Source organism: Cebus imitator, unplaced genomic scaffold (genome assembly GCF_001604975.1).
Source record: "Cebus imitator isolate Cc_AM_T3 unplaced genomic scaffold, Cebus_imitator-1.0 Scaffold21, whole genome shotgun sequence".
In the NCBI taxonomy this organism is placed as follows: domain Eukaryota; kingdom Metazoa; phylum Chordata; class Mammalia; order Primates; family Cebidae; genus Cebus; species Cebus imitator.
The window spans coordinates 11,152,853-11,172,419 of NW_016107336.1; the positions used below are offsets into that span (position 1 = coordinate 11,152,853).

General features: G+C 36.8%; 1 protein-coding gene across 1 annotated transcript in view; it reads left to right on the forward strand.

Moving 5' to 3' along the window:
* Positions 1-19,567, forward strand: part of LOC119470069 — a 162,168-nt gene that overhangs the window by 121,013 nt on the left and 21,588 nt on the right. The window contains exon 2 of the mRNA XM_037736029.1: positions 5,523-5,727. Within this exon, the coding sequence (XP_037591957.1) occupies positions 5,523-5,727 (205 nt within the window). The remainder of the gene's footprint in view (positions 1-5,522; positions 5,728-19,567) is intronic.

A 19,567-nucleotide genomic window follows, 5' to 3' on the forward strand; every position in this document is an offset into this window, starting at 1 on the left:
TAGAGACGGGGTTTCACCATGTTGACCAGGATGGTCTCGATCTCTTGACCTCGTGATCCACCCGCCTTGGCCTCCCAAAGTGCTGGGATTACAGGCTTGAGCCACCGCGCCCGGCCAAAGCTGTTTCTTTATAATCACAATGAATAATTTGCATTGAAAAGAAAAAGAAAAGAAAAATTAAGGAAAGGAGGCAGGATGAGAAGAAGGGATGAAGGGAGAGAGATGACAATGGGCATTGAAAAACATGTAAAACTCCTTGTATAAAACATCTTAAAAGAGATCTTTTCTCTGGGGAAGAAACTGTTTCTTGTGGGGATTATGGCATTAAACATGGCGTCATTCAACAAGCTGAGGATAAAAAGAAAGTTTGTGATATGATAGAATAGTGATTCACAGGATGACAGCAAGGCTTAAATAATATTGTCCATATCCTCCCGCTTGTATTTTACTTTTACATATTATAAATAAAAACCCTCACTTTGCAACTCTACAGCTCTATCTAGGAAGGGCTTGAGGATTTTCGAAAGAATAAAAAATGAAAGTGTTTTTGCATATGTGTGATTGTGTGTGTGCATGTGCATGCGTGTGTGTGATAATTGGGAGGATCTCCCCATCTTTTATAGTAATCTGCAGGTTTTGTTTTTACATGGAACACAATTTGAGCTGTGTAATCAACCATATCTATCTGACTCCTGTTCTTAATTGTCAGTCTTTTCCTAGTCAGAGATGAGATGTGATTATCTCACAACAGAAAAATCCAGTTCAATATACATATGAAAGTATCCAACAATACTCCATCAGTTACATTCATGCAGAGCAGGAACCCCTACTTCATAGCTCACTAGCACTGGCAGATTTCAAAACCTATGCCTTTTGTGTATTAGTTAGCTACTGCTGTGTAACAAACCACCCCAACTCAGTAGCTTAAAACAACAATAATTATTTATCTCACAGTTCTTTGGGTTAACAATTTAGCCTGAGTCAGCTAAGTGGTTTTCCTGTTCTCAGCTGGACTCCTTGAATCCTTAGTTAGCTGCACTTTCACAGAATAATTCTGCTTCTGGGAGTAGGCCAGCTATTATCTGGGATGATGTGGAAGCAGTAGGACCATGTGTTTCTTATTTTCAGCAGCCAAGCCCCAGTGGGGTTTTTTGTTGTTGTTTTTTCTTGTTTTTTTTTTGAGACGGAGTTTCGCTTGTTACCCAGGCTGGAGTGCAATGGCGCGGTCTTGACTCACCGCAACCTCCACCTTCTGGTTTCAGGCAATTCTCCTGCCTCAGCCTCCTGAGTAGCTGGGATCCCAGTGGGTTTTATAATGGCTAGGCAGGCTTCTGAGAGAGTAAAGATAAGCATGGAAAGCCTCTTTGAGGCCTAAGCTTGAAACCCACACTTACTCATGTCTGCTGCATTCTACTGTACAATACACCTAACCTGTATTCAAGAACTCTACCTCTTGATGGGAAAAATAGAAAAGTCCTATTAAAAAGCATCTTTGAGACAATCAAATAATTGCAACAATTTTTGTAAAGGACCTACATTATCCTTTCTACTATATATTTTTGTATTTCCTTTAGGGTCTTTTATCATTACATTTCAAATCCAAGACAAATTATAAATCTATTTTGAATATCAGGATTTAGCCCGGAAATGAACATATGCCTTAACATTAAAAATCTATTTTTATAGTTTAGTGCGTTAATAGATAAAGGGTAATTTTGTATACTTAGAACATTTACTTTGTCATCCTCACAACAATCTCTGGTACAATGGTGAGTGTTGTATCCATTAACTCATCTAAATAGTAACAAAATTACTAGGAGATAAATGCTGTTATTACTCATAATTTACAGAAAAGGAAATTGAGTCTTAGACACTATAAAGAACAGGGACAGAAACGCTGCTTATAAGCTTATATCATCTTTTTTTTTTAAGATGGAGTCTCACTCTGTTACCTAGGGTGGAGAGGAGTGGTGCGATCTAGCTCAAATGCAACCTCCACCTCCCGGTTTCAAATGATTCTCCTGCCTCAGCCATCTGAGTAGCTGGGATTATAGGCATGCACCACCATGCCAGGCTAACTATTTTGTAGTCAGGCTGGTCTCAAACTCTAGACCTCATGATCCACCCGCCTCGGCCTCCCAAAGTGCTGAGATTACAGGCATGAGCCACCATGCCCGGCCAGGTTAAACCATTTTTAAGTTGTAAACACAAAACCTCTTGATAATGGTCATCACTGCAATAAAAGGACATCTCTATATGTTTCCAATTTCCTTCCCCCCATTCACAGTTCAAAATCTTCCAGAAACAACTCATATTTCCTAGCTATGATGATTAAGATTACTGTGCAAGGTGCCCTACAAAGCAAGAGTACAAAGTCCATGTCATCACAGAGTTGACAGCCTGAACGCATTGAGCAGTGAAACAGCTGGGAAATTTAGAAGAAAAAGGAAGTGTGAAACTCGAGATTTGTGCCTTGGGTTTTAGAGGAAAAGGAACCCTACAGTGAATCTAGAAAGAAAGTCCAGCTTCAAAACATTTCCTCTATAGTTGCATTAGTTAGAGATTAGCAAAGTTAACATGTCTGTCTTTGAGGAGGTAAATATCCAATGAGTTGGTCAAATAGTCATGCCTGCTTCAGTGCCTTTTGTTTTAATTAGATCGATCATAGCCTAGCTGATTAACTGAATCAGGAGTAGGAGACTTGATGTGGAGCCAAGAGAGTTTATGGGAATTAAAAGAATGGGGAAAATGTGGAAGGGATTAAAAAAATAGTATGTATTTATTCATCAACCAAAAGATTGCTAAGGTTGGAACAGCGCTTAGTCTGATAGCAGAGATAAGCAGATTAAAGTGAAAATGATCATGTTCCAAGTTATTATTTGGTTTAAACTTAAGTGATTTCCCAAGATAGGACAGAAAACATAGCCCTGTGAAGATTTGTTGTCATTTTTATGTATGATTATTATTAGATGTTAAAAAAACTCAGATTTGCAATTTCCTGAATGGAGATGTGCAGTATCAGAAATGGTTTTACTGATCAGGTGATATTTGAGCAAGATCTCAAAGAGTGGAAGTGTGCCACATATTCTGTGCTAACCATCTTTGAATACTGAAGGAGCTGTGTGCTATGAGATGTGATTGTTTAGCAATCATGGCTTGTGCTCTGCCTTGTATAACAACAGAGGCACAGCATGACAAGTAAAGGGTAACAGTTATGGAATCCTAATTGTGATTTCCAGGGCTGTTTCCTTAGCTTTGGGAGTTAATTTTAATAGCTACAAAAATCGATGAGATACCATGCTTTGCTGTAAATCTTTCAGAGAGAGATGCTACTAATTGTTCCTTAACTGCAGGTCTGACTGTTATCAACCTTACTTTTCAAGTGATCCTGTTCTGGTGTCATTCTCCTTTTAATAGCTATTTGTACAAAACCAAAGAACAGCAGAGCCAGAATGGCCCTGGGAGACATCTTGTGCAGAATTCTATCATCGGGGCTCTTTCTCCAGACATAATCCTATTTAACATTGTAAACAAATCAAAGAGGAGTGCTTGACTTGAGGAGCCTTGTGTGGCCTGATCTGTTCAACCACTACCCAGATTCATAGCTGTAGTGACCCCAGAAGAACCCCAAGTGCATCCTGTCATGTTTTCAAAGATAGTGGAAATCACTGTCTTATCTAAAACCTGTTTTTACAGGCAAGAAAACTGACACCCAGAAAAGTTAACTGATGACTTGAGGTTACACGGAAAAGAGTTGTCATAGCTACCCAAGATTCATGTCGCCTCCTACTCTACCATAGGTAATATCCTATGTTCCTTTACAAATAAATATCAAGGACTGGGCTCATAGTTAAGAATAACAGTTTGGCCACTTAGACTGAAGCTCATTTTAGCCCATCTCCTCACATGAAACAATTTGCCGAACAATTCCTCTCAAAACTTCAAGGGCTCGTTAACAACACAGTGCTAACAATGTGAGTTCCCTCACCCGATTCCAGAATTTATGAACAAAAATTTCCTAGATCAGGAGGAGAGATCAGAAACTTTACGAGATTTTTCAGGTGATTCTCAGGCAGTCCACAGGGAATGGGCTTAGGTTTTGTCACTGGGGTGATTTTTCTAGGGACGTTTTGCTTATAAAACTTTGAAACTTAGAACTAGTGCGGAAGAATATGTGAGTGGTATTTAACTTATTACAAAGACAGGATGACCTCAGCTGGGGAAAAATTACATATGGAGTTTATTAACATCTGTAATTTGGATAAGCAGTTATCTTCCCACATGTCTCATTTTACAGATTTCTGCTTAAAACTCATTGCTTGTACATTATCACATAATCACAAAGTCCAATGGGAAAGGCTATGGAAGTCATATCAATAGCTTCCTTCAGTTGTCCGTCTATATGTAAGCATCTGGCAGTGAGAATCTGCTAGAGTAAGATTTTGGCTTCCAAAATTAAGACTGCCAAAGATCTCTTAGAAAAGGTCAATATATGTATTCTACCTTCATAATGTTTACATTAGAAAATTCAAATTCATTCACGAAAGCTAAAGCATGGATGCTTTTCTTTATAAAATTATTAGTTTTACAGACATTGAAGCGGTCTTAAAAATCAACGGTTTACCCCAATACTTTTGCAGAGAAGAATCAGGGCCAAGGTCCACACCTAGGCACCTCATTAGCGGCAGGTTAAGATTTGAATCAAAGGCCAGGAGAATAAAGATTTTGAATGAATTGCTAAATGGTATACAAAATAAAATCTTCTCAGAATGATGTACACATGAAATACGAATGATGTCAGAATAAGTAAAAACCAAAGGGGATAAATAGGAAATTAAATTCAAATTAGTAAACAGGTTACTTGGAAACCTTGGAAATAATCCCTATTGTTTTTCAACTTGTGTTTATTTTAAATAAAATTCGAATACACAGTAGTTTAGGAAGAAGCAATTCACCCTCTTCAGTTGACCCGCAAAGGGGGAGAAAAGAAGCAAGCCTGAACTCAATCCTTAAGATGCTGTGATTTTAGATGAAAAATTTTCTGCAAAAGAAAAGCGAAAGGCCAGAATAATAATGAAAAAGATTCTAACAGCTGTCAAAACAGCAACAACAAAAATTGCTCAGTCTTTTAAGCAGATATGCAGACGCTCTTACTCATATTTTTTTGTTTTTAATTTTACTTTAACTTCTGGGATGCATGTGTAGAAGATACAGGTTTGGTACATAGGTATACATGTGCCATGATGGTTTGCTGCATCTATCAACCCATCATCTAGGTTTTAAACCCCGCATGCATTAGGTATTTGTCATTTGTCCTAATGCTCTCCCTCCCCTTGCCCCCCACACACCTGACAGGCCCCAGTGTGTGATGTTCCCCTCCCTGTGTCCGTGTGTTCTCATTGTTCAACTCCCACTTAATAAATGAATTTTTATACACTGAAATGCAATGTTGGACAACATTCCTGCTTCTACTTGGCTGTGACTTTGGATATGGCTTAAATGGCTACCTCTGACCTTTTTAGCTCTTGTAAAAGTCATGTGAAAGGGGCAGTTCTACCTCCTGATGAGAAGCAAACCAGGGAGACTGTGCTATCCTCACTGCCTTCCCACTCGCAGATACCTCTTTTTGCCAGCCCTGGGTGGAGCAGTGGGAAAGGAATAGGGGATACCAGAAATGCTGCTTTGGATGGTGAGGTGGCCTCAGTCTGTGCTAAGGCAGCAAGTATGGTACTTGGACACACACTGTCTTTACAACCAAACCGTGCAATAGCTTTGAACTTTACTTTCTTCCCAAGATCTTGTGCAAATCATTTCATCAGTCTGATTTCTGTGCCATCTCTGGGCCTCAGTTTTCTCATTTACAAAAGGATAAAGATGAGAACCAGCTCTGTCTCATATCTGCTGAGTTCATCTATTCTTTTGTACCTGAAGCAAATTAAGTTTTTCATAATAATTGGTTTTCTCTTCCTTCTTCACCATAGCCCCCATGCCCAAATACCTTTCCTTTGACAGGTGTATCAGTTAGCTTGTATTGTATAATGAACCAACCCAAAAGATTTGAAACAAACATTTCCTGAGCTCATGGTTCTGCAGATTGGCAAATTCAATTGGACTTAAGTGGGTAGTGTGTTATGGATTTGGCTAATGTTAGCTGGCTTTTCTCATGCCTCTTCATTCCGCCAGTAAGTGAATCAGGGCTGTCTGAGACAAAGGGGGCCTCTCTTCATGTGGAGATCTGGGGCTTGTTCCCATGGAAATAGAGGAGGCACTGAGAAAGCAGAGCAGAGTGGAAGCTGTAAGAAAGCAGAGTGGAAACTAAGCCCTCTTGAAGTCCAGGCTTGGAACAAATACAATGTCACTTCTGTGACAGTTTGTTTTGGATAAATTCAATCACAAACCCATCCCAGATTTAAAAGTTGCACAAGAAATTCCATCTCTTAATGGAGAAGCTAAAAAAAAAATGGTGCAATTTTTGAAATACAAGGAAGAGCAGATAAGCTCTTTCTAAAGTGTGTTTTAGTGGATGGAAGAAGCATGCTACTACACGGCAGAATGTTTGGTTCCTAGTCACTTCACTGAATCTGATTATGTCCTTCCATAGTGCAGAGCATTTGTACCAAATGCTCTATTATTTTAATTTAAAATTGCATCTCCTTGTGATTCATCCCAGGGCTATGACAAGCATGCATGCCATGCATTTATTTATTTGGGAGTTGGGGGCTTCTCCTTTTATTTCTTTCTGACAGGTGTCCTGGGAAATCCTTCTGGAGCAGCAATCTGGCCCTTCTTCTCATTTTGCCAATCTGATCACCCTAGGGTAGGGTGATTTAACAGGAGTAATTAATCATTGTGTTTTCTGAAATTGGAAGCCAAGGCACATTAGCCTCATACCAGAGAGCATGTATGCAAGTGAGGGGGTTATGAAGGAGTGTGTGTAACGAGAGAGGTGAGAGTCTTATAATTAAGGAGGAGCATAAATAATAATGAAAGTCATTAGTGCCACTTGGTTGAAAGAATGTCATAAATGTACTTGGGACATTAAAGTGAAATCCATTATGACAAACATTAACACATACAAAGGAGGGGGAAAATGTGGTTATCTTGGGTTTGACAGATAGTGTCAGCTTCCAGTGGGGCCCAGATGGCATTCAGGAAAATGTTATGAGCAGTTTTATTTTAATATTTTTGGTTATGTGATATTTGGGAATCAAATGACACAAACACATGAGGAATTTTCACATGCCTGGCCTTGAAGAGGCTGGCAGAAAGGAGAGGTCACTGAAGGCAGCAGCAGACTGGAGGACTTCCATCTCAGAGGCACGACTTTTTTTTCCTTAGTTGTTGCGATAACTCAAGGCATATGATGTGGTCTGGCGTTTTTCCTCGGTGAAATTCCCTGTTGAACCAGACACGGAGTTTGGATGCTTTCTTTAAAAAATAGCAAAATGTGGGGGGAGCGACAGGGATGAGAATGAGGACATTTAAACAATTATGCAGGAAATTATATGATGCTAAAATTGAACATGGACAGGCTGTTCAATGGCAGGATTCCCACTCGTGCTGAGCTTTGCAAAGGGGAGGATTTTTTTTTTTTTTTTTGCTTTCTCTCCAAGACTGTAATTTTTGAGCAGGAAATAATTCAGAGTGTAAAACAAAAGAAAAAATTAAATATATGTAGAAATGGAAGCACAGAGAAACAAAAAGGAGACGGTTGTAAAAAAAAAAAAAACAAGATGAAAAGTGTGTGTGTGTGTGTGTGTGTGTGTGTGTGTGTGTGTGTTTTCAAAGTAAGGGAGTGATAAATGCTGGTGATGGTTTGGAAAGAAAAATGTCCTTCTCTGGGATTTCTGTTCGGGCAGTGCAGACTCAGTGGGACCATGTTTGTGACACACAAGGGTATCATGAGGACTCAGTAGGTCTGTATTTGTGAAAGGCTTAGTACACTGACTGACAAATGGTAAGTCCTGAATAAATGGGAGCTATAATAACTATTATTATAAGTGTTATCGTCATTGTATATCAGGGCTGGTGGAGCAATCTATATATTTGGGGATCTAAAATTATTTATGCATGATGGGAAAGAAGGAGTGATAAACTGACATCTGTGTCAAGCCTACTGCCTGCAAAGAGATTTAGCTAATATGTTAGCTCATATAATCTGTTGCAAAGCTGCTCAGTAGGTATCATGACTATAACTGAGGAGACAAAGGATTGGATAGTTCAGTGCATGTAAAGCAGTAAAACAGTCACCAGCACATAATAAATGCTCAATGAACATTAGCTCTCATGTTTGTCATTCTCAAAATCAAACTAGTAACTAATGGAAGAATCCACGTTTGAATCTCTTTCTTTTTTATTTCAATGGCACCAAGCTGCCTCTTAACTTGACTCACCTGGAACAATCTACAGCTCACACATGGACATTCTATAGTGAAGGCAATGAAGATGCTTGGGATATAAGAGCAAGACTTTGTCTGTGAGAACTCAAGGACCTACAGAGTAATATGGACTCTAGAAACTCAGAAGGGGGAGGGTGAGAGGGCAGCCAGAGATTTAAAACACACACAATGTACTAAAATCTTAGAAGCCACTATAATTCATCTATGTAACAACATCAAAAAAAACCTGTACCCCTAGAGCTATTGAAATAATAATAATAAAAAAAAGAGTAAGACTTTGAAGCCTGCAGCCAGAAAATTGGGTTGAAATCTCTGCAACGGTCCTTGAGAAGTATGGTTTTTATAGTGCACATGGGGTGTGGCAAGTTCCTTTCAAGGAAAGTCTAGTCTGGGCTGCTGGGAAGACTTAGTATACAGTCTTCTGTTGTTAGACCTTCAGGATTTCTTTGTTTGTCAAGAATCACTTGATACAAGGTCATGGCTATGCTGGGTACAGGCCATACCTGATGGCTGAGGGCTATGGGCATATAAAGGCCTAGACATATCATCTCAGTATGAACAATTCTAAAGGGCCTTTAGAGCTCCTCATTGGTGTGTTTGAGAGAAAGGGACATTGGCTACAGCTGTCACTGGACCTGCATCGTGATTCAATTTCTATATCCAATCTCATAGTCCTTTACCTCCCCTCACAGGATTTCACCCCAAGTACCCTTTTAAATAAACATGATGCACTCTAAACTAGCTCAGAATCTGATTCCCAGGGACCCCAAGTGTTAATAGTATCAAAGCTTCGAAGGGAAGTGGTATGGTAATAACCTAAGTGATTTCATAACATCCACTTAGAGCAGGATCATTCAGGGAGCTGAGTAATGTTAGTTGATATTTCCATCCCCCCCTGATGAGATGCCATCCCACATTCAGGATCATGCCTAAGGAGTGTGCCAGGAGGCAAAGGACATTATCTGTCACCCAGGCTGGAGTGCAGTGGCGTGATCTTGGCTCACCACAACCTCCACGTCCCATATTCAAGCGATTCTCCTGCCTCAGCCTCCTGAGTAGCTGGGATGACAGGCGTGCGCCACCACTCCCGGCTGATTTTTGTAATTTTGGTAGAGACAGGGTTTTGCCATGTTAGCCAGGCTGGTCTCAAACTCCTGACCTCAAGTGATACACCTGCCAGGGCCTCCCAAAATTCTGGGATTACAGGTGTGAGCCACTGTGCCTGGCCCCCTTGTATGTGTTTTGATGTAGGAAAAAAACCTGTTTAAAATGTACAGCAACAGCATCAGGAGGAAGGAAGAGTGAGTCATAAAAGGGAAACATTTGGGCTGAGAAGGCTTTCAGTGCATCTTGACTTAGGAAGCCTCACTTGTGAGCCTAAAAGAGAGCCAAACCTGGACTGATGTAAAGGGAGCTGAGGAAGAACAAGCAGGTGGCTTAATTTTGTTTACTTGTTTTTTAATTACATTTTTTATATATTTTAAATTTTATGAGTAACATCTAAATATGATCTCATAATTAAAAAGAAGCAAATACATGACCCCTTTAAAAATCTAATAATGGTCAACCCATACTGCTCAGCCTAGAAGTTTCCCTTAAGCAGAGAAGATTGCTGGGCTAGAGATTCTTTTGTATTAGTGGATAATGTTTTACTTATTTGTTTTTAGAATTTTCAATTCTGTTTTTGTCTATGTGTTTTAATTTGTACTTTAAAAAATATTTATTTCTTCAAACACTTAAAATTATTTGTGGAATTTTTTTATATTTTAAATTTTTTAAAAAAGAACATCACATTTGCAGCAATATTCCTCCTTTACCTTCTGAGGGCTTATTTGTATCTTCTTTCTTTTTTCTCAGAAAATTGACTTGCAAAGTATAAACTATTTTGGAAAAAAAATCTTTGTTAAAATTATAATGAGTCTTTTATATTCTTTCAATTTTTGGTTTAAATTTGTACTTTTCTTTCTTTTTCAGTTGAATATTTAAATAATCACTTTTCAATTATTCTATCTACCTATCTATCTTCTATCTGTCTATCTACTTATTTATCCACCATTTATAGGGCTATGAAATCCCCTCTGAGCACAGCTTTAGCTCCTTCCCACTGACATAGAAAGGCCTTTTAAACAGTTTTTTATTTTTTGTGATTACATTTTTAAACAATTTATTATTTTAGGAGTGTGCAACTTAATTTCCCAACATGTTTTGAGGGACATTAACCATCAAAATATTGTTGATTTCTAATTTTATTTCATAAGGTTAGAAAACACTTTGCATTTCATTTTTTTAAAATCAGTGATAATATTTTGCAGTTTATCATATGATCTGTATTTATGTTTCATGTATTTGAAAGTAATGCATATTTTTCTTTGGAAAGTATGATGTACTATAGAAGGCTTCTGGATCATACTTGTTAATTGTGTCATTTAACTCTAATACTTTTACTATTTTTCCATTTTTTTACATTTGTCAGTTCATTCTATGAAATCCCCTATTTCGGCTTTATACATATTCATAGCTATTGCAAAATACCTTTGCATTTTCAAAATTCCATCATTAGAAACAAATGTCTTTGTATCTAAATAGATATCATTTTCAAAAAATATCTATTGAAATGCCATCAGTCTTGGAAAAGGTGATACTTCCAGCTAGACTGGCAAACACAAGGTACTTATAACATGCTTCTGCCCTCCTGGGCCTTTGCCAGCTTTGGCTCATTGATCAAGGTCTTTCTTCCTGCACAGTCCAGATGCTACTTTGGAATATATCGCTCAAGTCAGTTGTTACCAACTGATAACAGTTTGCCCTTCAGTCAATAAAACCTATTTTCTCTTCCTCCTTAAAACATCATCAAGTCAAGATAAAAAAATAAAATTGAGCAATGTCTACCAGATTCAGAGAAAAACATCAAATTAATATTTAGTCAGTCAAGCTATGATTCAAGGAAATAGGCCAGCACTATTAAACATAGGCGATCTCAAGGTACAAAGTCTCTATGGGACTAACTTCTTGAAAAAACTACTTGACAAAATCTAGATAACAAAGAAGTGAATCAAAATTAAACAACCATGCTTTATATAAGCTATGATAAGTGGAATCCATCAAAATATGATTAACCATTTATAGTTACAGGAAGTTTACAGGCAGTGTGTAAATAATTTGTACTGTGATAATAGAAATGAAGTATGTTACTGGAGAGAAAGAAGTTAAAACAGCTGATCCATAATCCATACATCTAGTAATTAGTGAAAGAATATTATTGAGGAAGAAAAAAGGCTGTTGACTCAACCTAATCTTCTTATAAACGTATTGATAACTGAGTCTCTTGGTAAATGGACTAACGATAATTTCTATGAGTGCAGGTTCTTATCTATGAAATACTGCTAACTAAATATCCCTGGGTTAGGTTGCTTATGATGGATAAGATTAGTATAAATTGATTTATGAAGCATAATTCTCCAAGAATATCATAGAAGCTATATAACCATCTGAAGTTTCAAATAAAAATGTTTCATGACATGACTCACTCTGTAAGACTGGCAAATTTTCATTAGAGGCCTCATATATTACTCTGGTGCAAGGACCTCTTGTCCCATAAAAAAAGGAAGAACCCAAGGAGCTGTGCAGAATCTCTGGGACCTCTGTTTGCTTTGCTTAAGTCTCTCAGCTCTTGTATATTAAAATAATTAATCAAGCTTGAGATTGGATATGATCATTTGTATGACTCAGATTTGACACAACTATTTATGTTTGCTGAGTAAGACATTTTGGGAGTTGATTAGGAAGAAGTGCAAAAAAATGTTTATTACTTCTCCTTTCTTAGCATGCAGCCCAGTAATACTGCTGAAAATGAAAACATGGAGTTATTAAAAATGTTTTAATTTCAGTGTTTTAATGTTTTATTGTATCTAATGTTTAACAAATTCTTTTTGTTTCGTTTCCATTTCTTCTCCCTCTATATTCAAGTAATTTATTGTTGCTAAAAGTAGCACATATCATAAATCTTTTAAAAAATGATTTCTTTATGTATCTACTGATTTTTCTATATTTTTAGGAGAACACACACACTGGAAAGATTATTTATTTCTTGCATTCTTTATAAAGGGTATGAACAATTTTAAAACAATAAACAATTTATCATTATTTATTTTACAATGACCAACCAGCTCCTAACTAGGGATTAATTTAAAAAGCATATGATCTTTTGGAAATACTAGATAATGGAGAGGAAAAGGATGAAAATGTGGTAACCAAATTCCCAATCCTAACATTTTGTCTCCCACCTGATACTTTATAAAAATTCTTAGTATAATTATCCTTCATTATTTCTATATTTGTTACATACTTACTATGTCCAAAGTACTGTGGCAAGGGATGACAGAAGGAAGAGAATCTTCCCTCAAGGTGCTCACAGCTCAAAGTAAAAGATGTATAGTTAGATCAGTGTGGTTTATTGTGAAGGGTAGCAAGTTCTGTATAAAGTACTGTGGAGACCTGAAAGGTAGAAACAATAAATAGCTCAGGCAACTAAGAAAAGTTTCCATAAAGAGAGATCTGGTGTGCACATTAAGGACATCTAATTTATCATGTATTTGGCATTTTTAAGAATTTGACATTCTATTTTTCAAAATAACACCTTGCATGGGATGTAAAATAGAATTTCACAACTGCCCGACATGACCAGGAAAGAGAACAACCATATAACAAAGACAAAAGAACTCTATTTAGCAAACAGAGAAATGTAGATTATAATTCTGATTTCAACACTAAACCATTGTAAAGAACGTGAATTTATGAAGTGACATAATCTCTTTGGATTTCATTTTCTTCACTATATAGGAAGTGTGGTGAAATAGTAATACCCAGTACTTTTTGGGCACAGGAATCTGAAACAGAGCCTGGTGTTACCATAATAATACCATAATAATATAATAAAATTTTAACTAATAGTTAAGAAATTTATAACACAAAAGACCTAAGTAACTAAAACCCAAACTAGAAGGCATTGATTTAGCCATCAGACAGCAAGTGGTAAGAAAACTGATATCAAAGGTTGAAAAGATGAAAAAAATGTTTGGTAAAATTTCTACCTGCAGTAACCTAGAGAGTAAACCAGATGCCTTTCAAATGTGAGGCTGTACAAAAAGCTGGAGACAGATATGTCAGTGGTATGTGTATGTGCAGAATATTATGTGGTGCCTTTGGCAAAGTGTTAAAAGATAGAGATAAACTCCAGATAGAATTGGCTGGTGTGTAAATAGAAATGTTGAAAACATTATGTTAGAAAAGCAGAATGTTTCTACCCCTGATTAAGGTGACTTATAAAGAGATTTTGAATGGAAACATATCCAATAAATACAAACATTTGATTAAAATGATTCATGTAAAAATCTAAGTAAGAGTGAAGCCTACTTTTGTTAAAATTTTTCAGTGGATTTTTTGTACATCAGGGAGAAGATTAGAAAGAGTGTGACCTTCATACCTATTGTTGCAAATACCCTGTTGGAAGTAGCCTAAAGAGAAAACTATGGGAGAAGAAAGTGGAATGGTGCGTAAGGAAGGGGGCTGGAAAAAAATAGGTAAGAGAACCACTGTGAATGTAATTATTAGCATATGGAATTTGCTGAAAAGAAGCCTACTACGTTTTAAAACATAGCTGCTATTAATACAGAAAAAGAAAACAAGAGCTCCAGACATAAAATGACCCTTTGGCTCTCGAAGTTCTGCAGGCAGGAAGCAGAATAGGAGAGCTACACAATCCACTCCGACAAACTAGGAAGGTAATAGAAAAAGAGGAACCTCCTAGAGGCCATTACCTAGAGACTTACAGCGCAACAAGAGAGCCAAATCAAGATTTCCAAGAATTCTCTGTACCCAGAGCATAGAAGACCTTTAGAATGTCTGCCCATAAGGATTTCAGAATTGCTGCCAACCTGTGACTCCTGTTATCTCCCATTTTTCCACTTTGGAAATGGAAATGCTTATTGTGGTAATTCCTCTTGTCCAACCATGGCCTATGGGCGCTGGGTGTGGTGGGGCTAGTGGGACAGGTAACTTCTTTTAATTCACTGATTTCTGTAACTTTATCTAGACCTTTTTCTAGATTTAATATAGTAATTACTATACATCACTGAAAGGTCCTTGACTTTGAAATAAATGTGTTGTTTAGTTAATATTATCTATTAATATTAACTTATCACAGGGTTGCCTCCTGTGATAAGGGAGGAAATGTCTTTTACAAGTGAGAAGAAAGAAACAAAGAGCTATGTGGTGAACAGTAGTATGTAAAGCTATAGTATTTACATATTTCTGTTACTGAAAGTCAAAAGACGTCAAGGACATCTGAATTTAATGATTATTGCTCATGTCTAGGACTGTTATTAATGACAGCATGTTTGGGAGAGTAATATTATAAAGACTTTTTAAAAAATCAATGTAAAAATGTCCTTTCATTGCCTTTACTTCAGGTAAAATCGATAATTATGCTGTTATCATGAAGTTTGTCCCCTAATTTGTGTTCAAGAGACAATAATGATATAAAATATTAAAACGCGAAGTAGAAATATTAAGTGCAGAAAATTTGAATATAAAACAAATCTAAACAACCCAAAAATGTAGAGTGTATTTTCAGGAATGTTATTTTTTCTCCTAAAGCATTTGTCATTTTCTGTTAGAAAATAAAGAAAATCACAAATACTGATGAAATTTTAGTTAAACTATAATTGACATTTATACTTTGAACTTTACTTGAGTTATATCCAGTACTTTTTAAACATAAAGTTATTTACAATTCCAGCTTTTAATGTCCATCTAGTTGCCAATGTAAACAATCAGCATTGTGCTTCAGGCATATTGCCAATTTTCTTCAATAAAAATACTGTATACTCTATTAAATTTGAATTTCAGATAAGCAACAATAATGTTTTAGTATAAGTGTGTCTCAAATATTGCATGAGACATATTTATTATAAAAAGTTATCCATTTTTAATCTAAAATTCAAATTTAACTAACCCTTATCTAACAACACTAATATAGATAACAAATTTAAGAGCAATAGAATTTTCTTAATATTGCAATGTGTTCCTGATTATAGACATAGATAAATACCTGAGGAACCATTAATTGAAAAAAAAAGTGAGTAGCAATAAAACAGACACTTTGTAATACTGCAAACATTTTTCAACATATTAAAAAACCATTGAATTCACACCCAGAGGAAAGATTTGACATGTTAATTTGTCTTTTCTCTTACCTGTGTGTTTCCACTGTACAAACTCTGCTTGTATTCCGAAGCAGTGTTCATCTTCATATTTATCGATGCAAAACATTTTCATGGTATGGAAGCACAGTTGTCTTTTATTTCTAGGCCATAGGGCAAAACTCCTAGAGAAGGGTTGTCCCCTGGGGTTCTGGAATGTTGTTGGCTATGACAGAGAACGTTTGGAGTTATGACTCAGACTCTGCCCCTGCTAAGTCCTTGATCTTGAATAACATCAGGGCACATATATCCTTTAATAAGTGTATGTTTATGGTGTGTGGATGTGTGTTCTTACAAAATCCTGAACTCTCCAAAGCCTGGGCCCCAGAATAGACATTTGTTATGCCCCTGTGAAGAATGTAAGACCAATAAAGTAGACTGCAGATATAGTTCTCTCCAAATATCCATGCTCCAGCACATTTTCCAGTGCCCCTTGAGTTTCCCTTTTGTCCTTGCAATTAGTTATGTCCAATGGACTGTGAACAGAAGTGCTGTGTGGCATATCCTGCCTCAAAGCATTTCAGGTATGGGTGACCCCCTTCAACTGTTTCTTGCCACCAAGATGTTGAGATAACAGCACTGCAAGATGGTAGACCCTCCATGAGTGACCAAGATGGGAAGAACCCCTCACCAGCCCACACTAGACCTGTAGAAAAGAGGGGTTTAATTTTTAATGAAAATGAAAAAAAAAGCAAAAATCTTTACTATTGGGAGGAGGCAGGGCTGAATGCATAAAATCATATACAAATATACCTCTAGGCAAAACTACAATTTCACCCACTCCCTGTTGAAGGTTAATAGAGCTAAACTTATGTGAAAATTGTGAAGCGATCACTTTCATATGCAGAAGCTATTTAAGTGTTCTTTTCTGTTGGTAAGTGAACTATCTTAGTGAACTGCTTTATTCGATGTGTTGGATATATACAACGCTTTGCAAGTAATTTTGAAAATTTCAAATTTTGAAAAAATTTCAGTTTTTCTTTTCCAATATTTACACCTGTTTCTGAGGGTCTAAGTTTCCCATGGCTACTGTAACAAATAATCACAAATTTGGTGGCTTAAGTGAACAGGAAGTTATCTTTTGATAGTTCTGGAGGTCAGAAGCCTGAAATCATTATCGCTGAGCTGAAACCAGGGTGTTAACCAGGCCACACTTCCTCCTAAGGCGCTACTGAAAAATCTGTTCCTTATTTCTACCAGCTCCTGTTGGTTGCAGTCCCCCTTGGTTTCTAGTCCCAGCGCTCCAGTCCAGCCTCCATCTTCCCGTTGCTTTCTCTTCTTTATTAATTAACTAAAAATTAATGATTATTTAATTTTCATGCTTACGGTTCACTCCTTGTGATTGTAAAGGATTGTGGGTTTTGAAAAATGTATAGTGTCATCCACCATTACAATATCCTACAAAATAGTTTTACAGCCTAAAATATCACCTGTACTACCCCAACCAAGCTTACAAACCTGTCTGTGTAATCTTATGCCTTTCTCTTATTAATAATGGCATGTGTCATTAGGTTTAGGACCCACATACATAATTCAGAATGATCTCTTTATTTCAAGTTTATTAATTTAATCATATCAGCAGACACCCCTTTTCTTCCAAATAAGGTAACATTTACAGACTCCAGGTATTAGAATGTGAATATCTTTTTTTTCTTTAGCACTGATGGACATTTTTCAGCCTGCTACATCCAGTTTGGTTATTTTATTGCATTAGCTAGAACAGAACAATGTTAAAATAATAAGATAGTAGTTGCACTCAGCAAGAGAGTTGATACAAATTACCTAGTTTACTATTGTAAGAAGAATAAACAATATGCTTCATTCTTTATGCCTTTTATTTTAGTGCTTTTTATACATTCTGTCATAAAGCATTTACTTTATCTTTCTTCTAATTATAGTTTTACATGAAATTGTATTCTCTATAATTTACCTTTTTGTGAATTTATGCACTTATTTCACATATTGAATTATGCAGGCATAATCATATATATATATTACAAAAACTGTAAAAAGGAGAATCATAAACATGTTGATGCTTAGTTTGCTTTTATTTTTTCACATTGTGTGTGTGTGTTTGCGTGTGTATCTTAACATATCAACATATATTGGTATATCTCATTATGGCTAATAGCTCTGTACATAGTGCATAGATATTTCTGGAGATTTAGGAATATTTCTCCTCATATTTTACTCTTTAAATAATACTACAATGAACATCTATGTGTATGTGTATCTAGCTAGTTAACTAGTTACTTGTATATATAAATACTTAATAAGAATGCAAAATTTAAAGTAGGGATCAAGAAAAGAAAGCATATCATAGCCTATACATGAAGTGGTATGAGTATCACTTGTATGCAGACTATAGTAATTTAAAATATGTATTTTATGTTGTAAGAATAACCATTTAAAATTTTTTAAAAGAGTTTTAGGTTATAAGTCAATGAAAGAAATAAAATGGTATTGTAAAATATTCAACTGATGCAAAATTGGCAGAAAAAATAGGAAAAACCAAACAATAACAGACAGGATATATTGCTGACTATAAGAAATGTATCTTAGGCCGGGCGCGGTGGCTCACGCCTGTAATCCCAGCACTGTGGGAGGCCGAGGCGGGTGGATCACGAGGTCAAGAGATCGAGACCATCCTGGTCAACATGGTGAAACCCCGTCTCTACTAAAGCTACAAAAAATTAGCTGGGCATGGTGGTGCGTGCCTGTAATCCCAGCTACTCAGGAGGCTGAGGCAGGAGAATTGCCTGAACCCAGGAGGCGGAGGTTGCGGTGAGCCGAGATCGCGCCATTGCACTCCAGCCTGGGTAACAAGAGCAAAACTCCATCTCAAAAAAAAAAAAAAAAAAAAAAAAAAAAAAAAAAAAAAAAAAAAAAAAAAAAAAAAGAAAGAAATGTATCTTAAATATAATATAAAGACATAAATAAGAAAAATAAAGTAATGGAAAAAGGTATGCTATGTTAATACCAGATTTAAAAACTTGGAATGGTATACAAAACAAATTCAAAGCACGTATAAACAGAAAATTATAAGAGATAAAGAAAGTCATTCCCAGATACATAGACCAATGAAACAGAATAGGGAAACCAGAAATAAGGCTGCATACCTACAACTGTCTGATCTTTGACAAATCTGACAAAAACAAGCAATAGGGAAATAACTGCTTATTCCATAAACGGTGCTGGGATACCTGGGTAGCCATATGCAGAAGACTGAAAATCGACATTTTCCTTACACCATTGTGATGGTTAATATTGAGTGTCAACTTGATTGGATTGAAGGATACAAAATATTGTTCCTGAGTGTGTCTGTGAGGGTGTTGTCAAAGAGGATTAACATTTGAGTCAGTTTACTGGGAGTGGCAGACCTGCCCTCTCTCTGGGTGGGTACCATCTAATCAGCTGTGAGCAGAGCTACTATAAAATCAGACAGAGGAATGTGGAAGGACTATACTGGCTGAGACTTCTGACCTTCTTCTTTCTCCTGTGAAGGACGCTACCTGCCCTTGAACATCAAACTCCCAAGTTCTTCAGCTTTTGAACTCTCAGATTTACACCAGTGATTTTCCAGGGGCTCTCAGGCCTTCAGACACAGATTGAAGGTTGCACTATCAGCTTTCCTACTTCTGAGGTTTTCAGACTCAGACTGGTTTCCTGGCTCCTCAGCTTGCAGATGGCCTATTGCGGGACTTCACCTTGTGATTGTGTGTGTCAGTTCTCCTAATGGTCTCCCCTTCATATATTCATGTATCCTATTAGTTCTGTCCCTTTAGAGAACCCTAATACAACTATATAAAAAATTAACTCAAAATGGGTTAAACACTTAAGTATAAAACTCAAAACAGGCCGGGCGCGGTGGCTCACGCCTGTAATCCCAGCACTTTGGGAGGCTGAGGC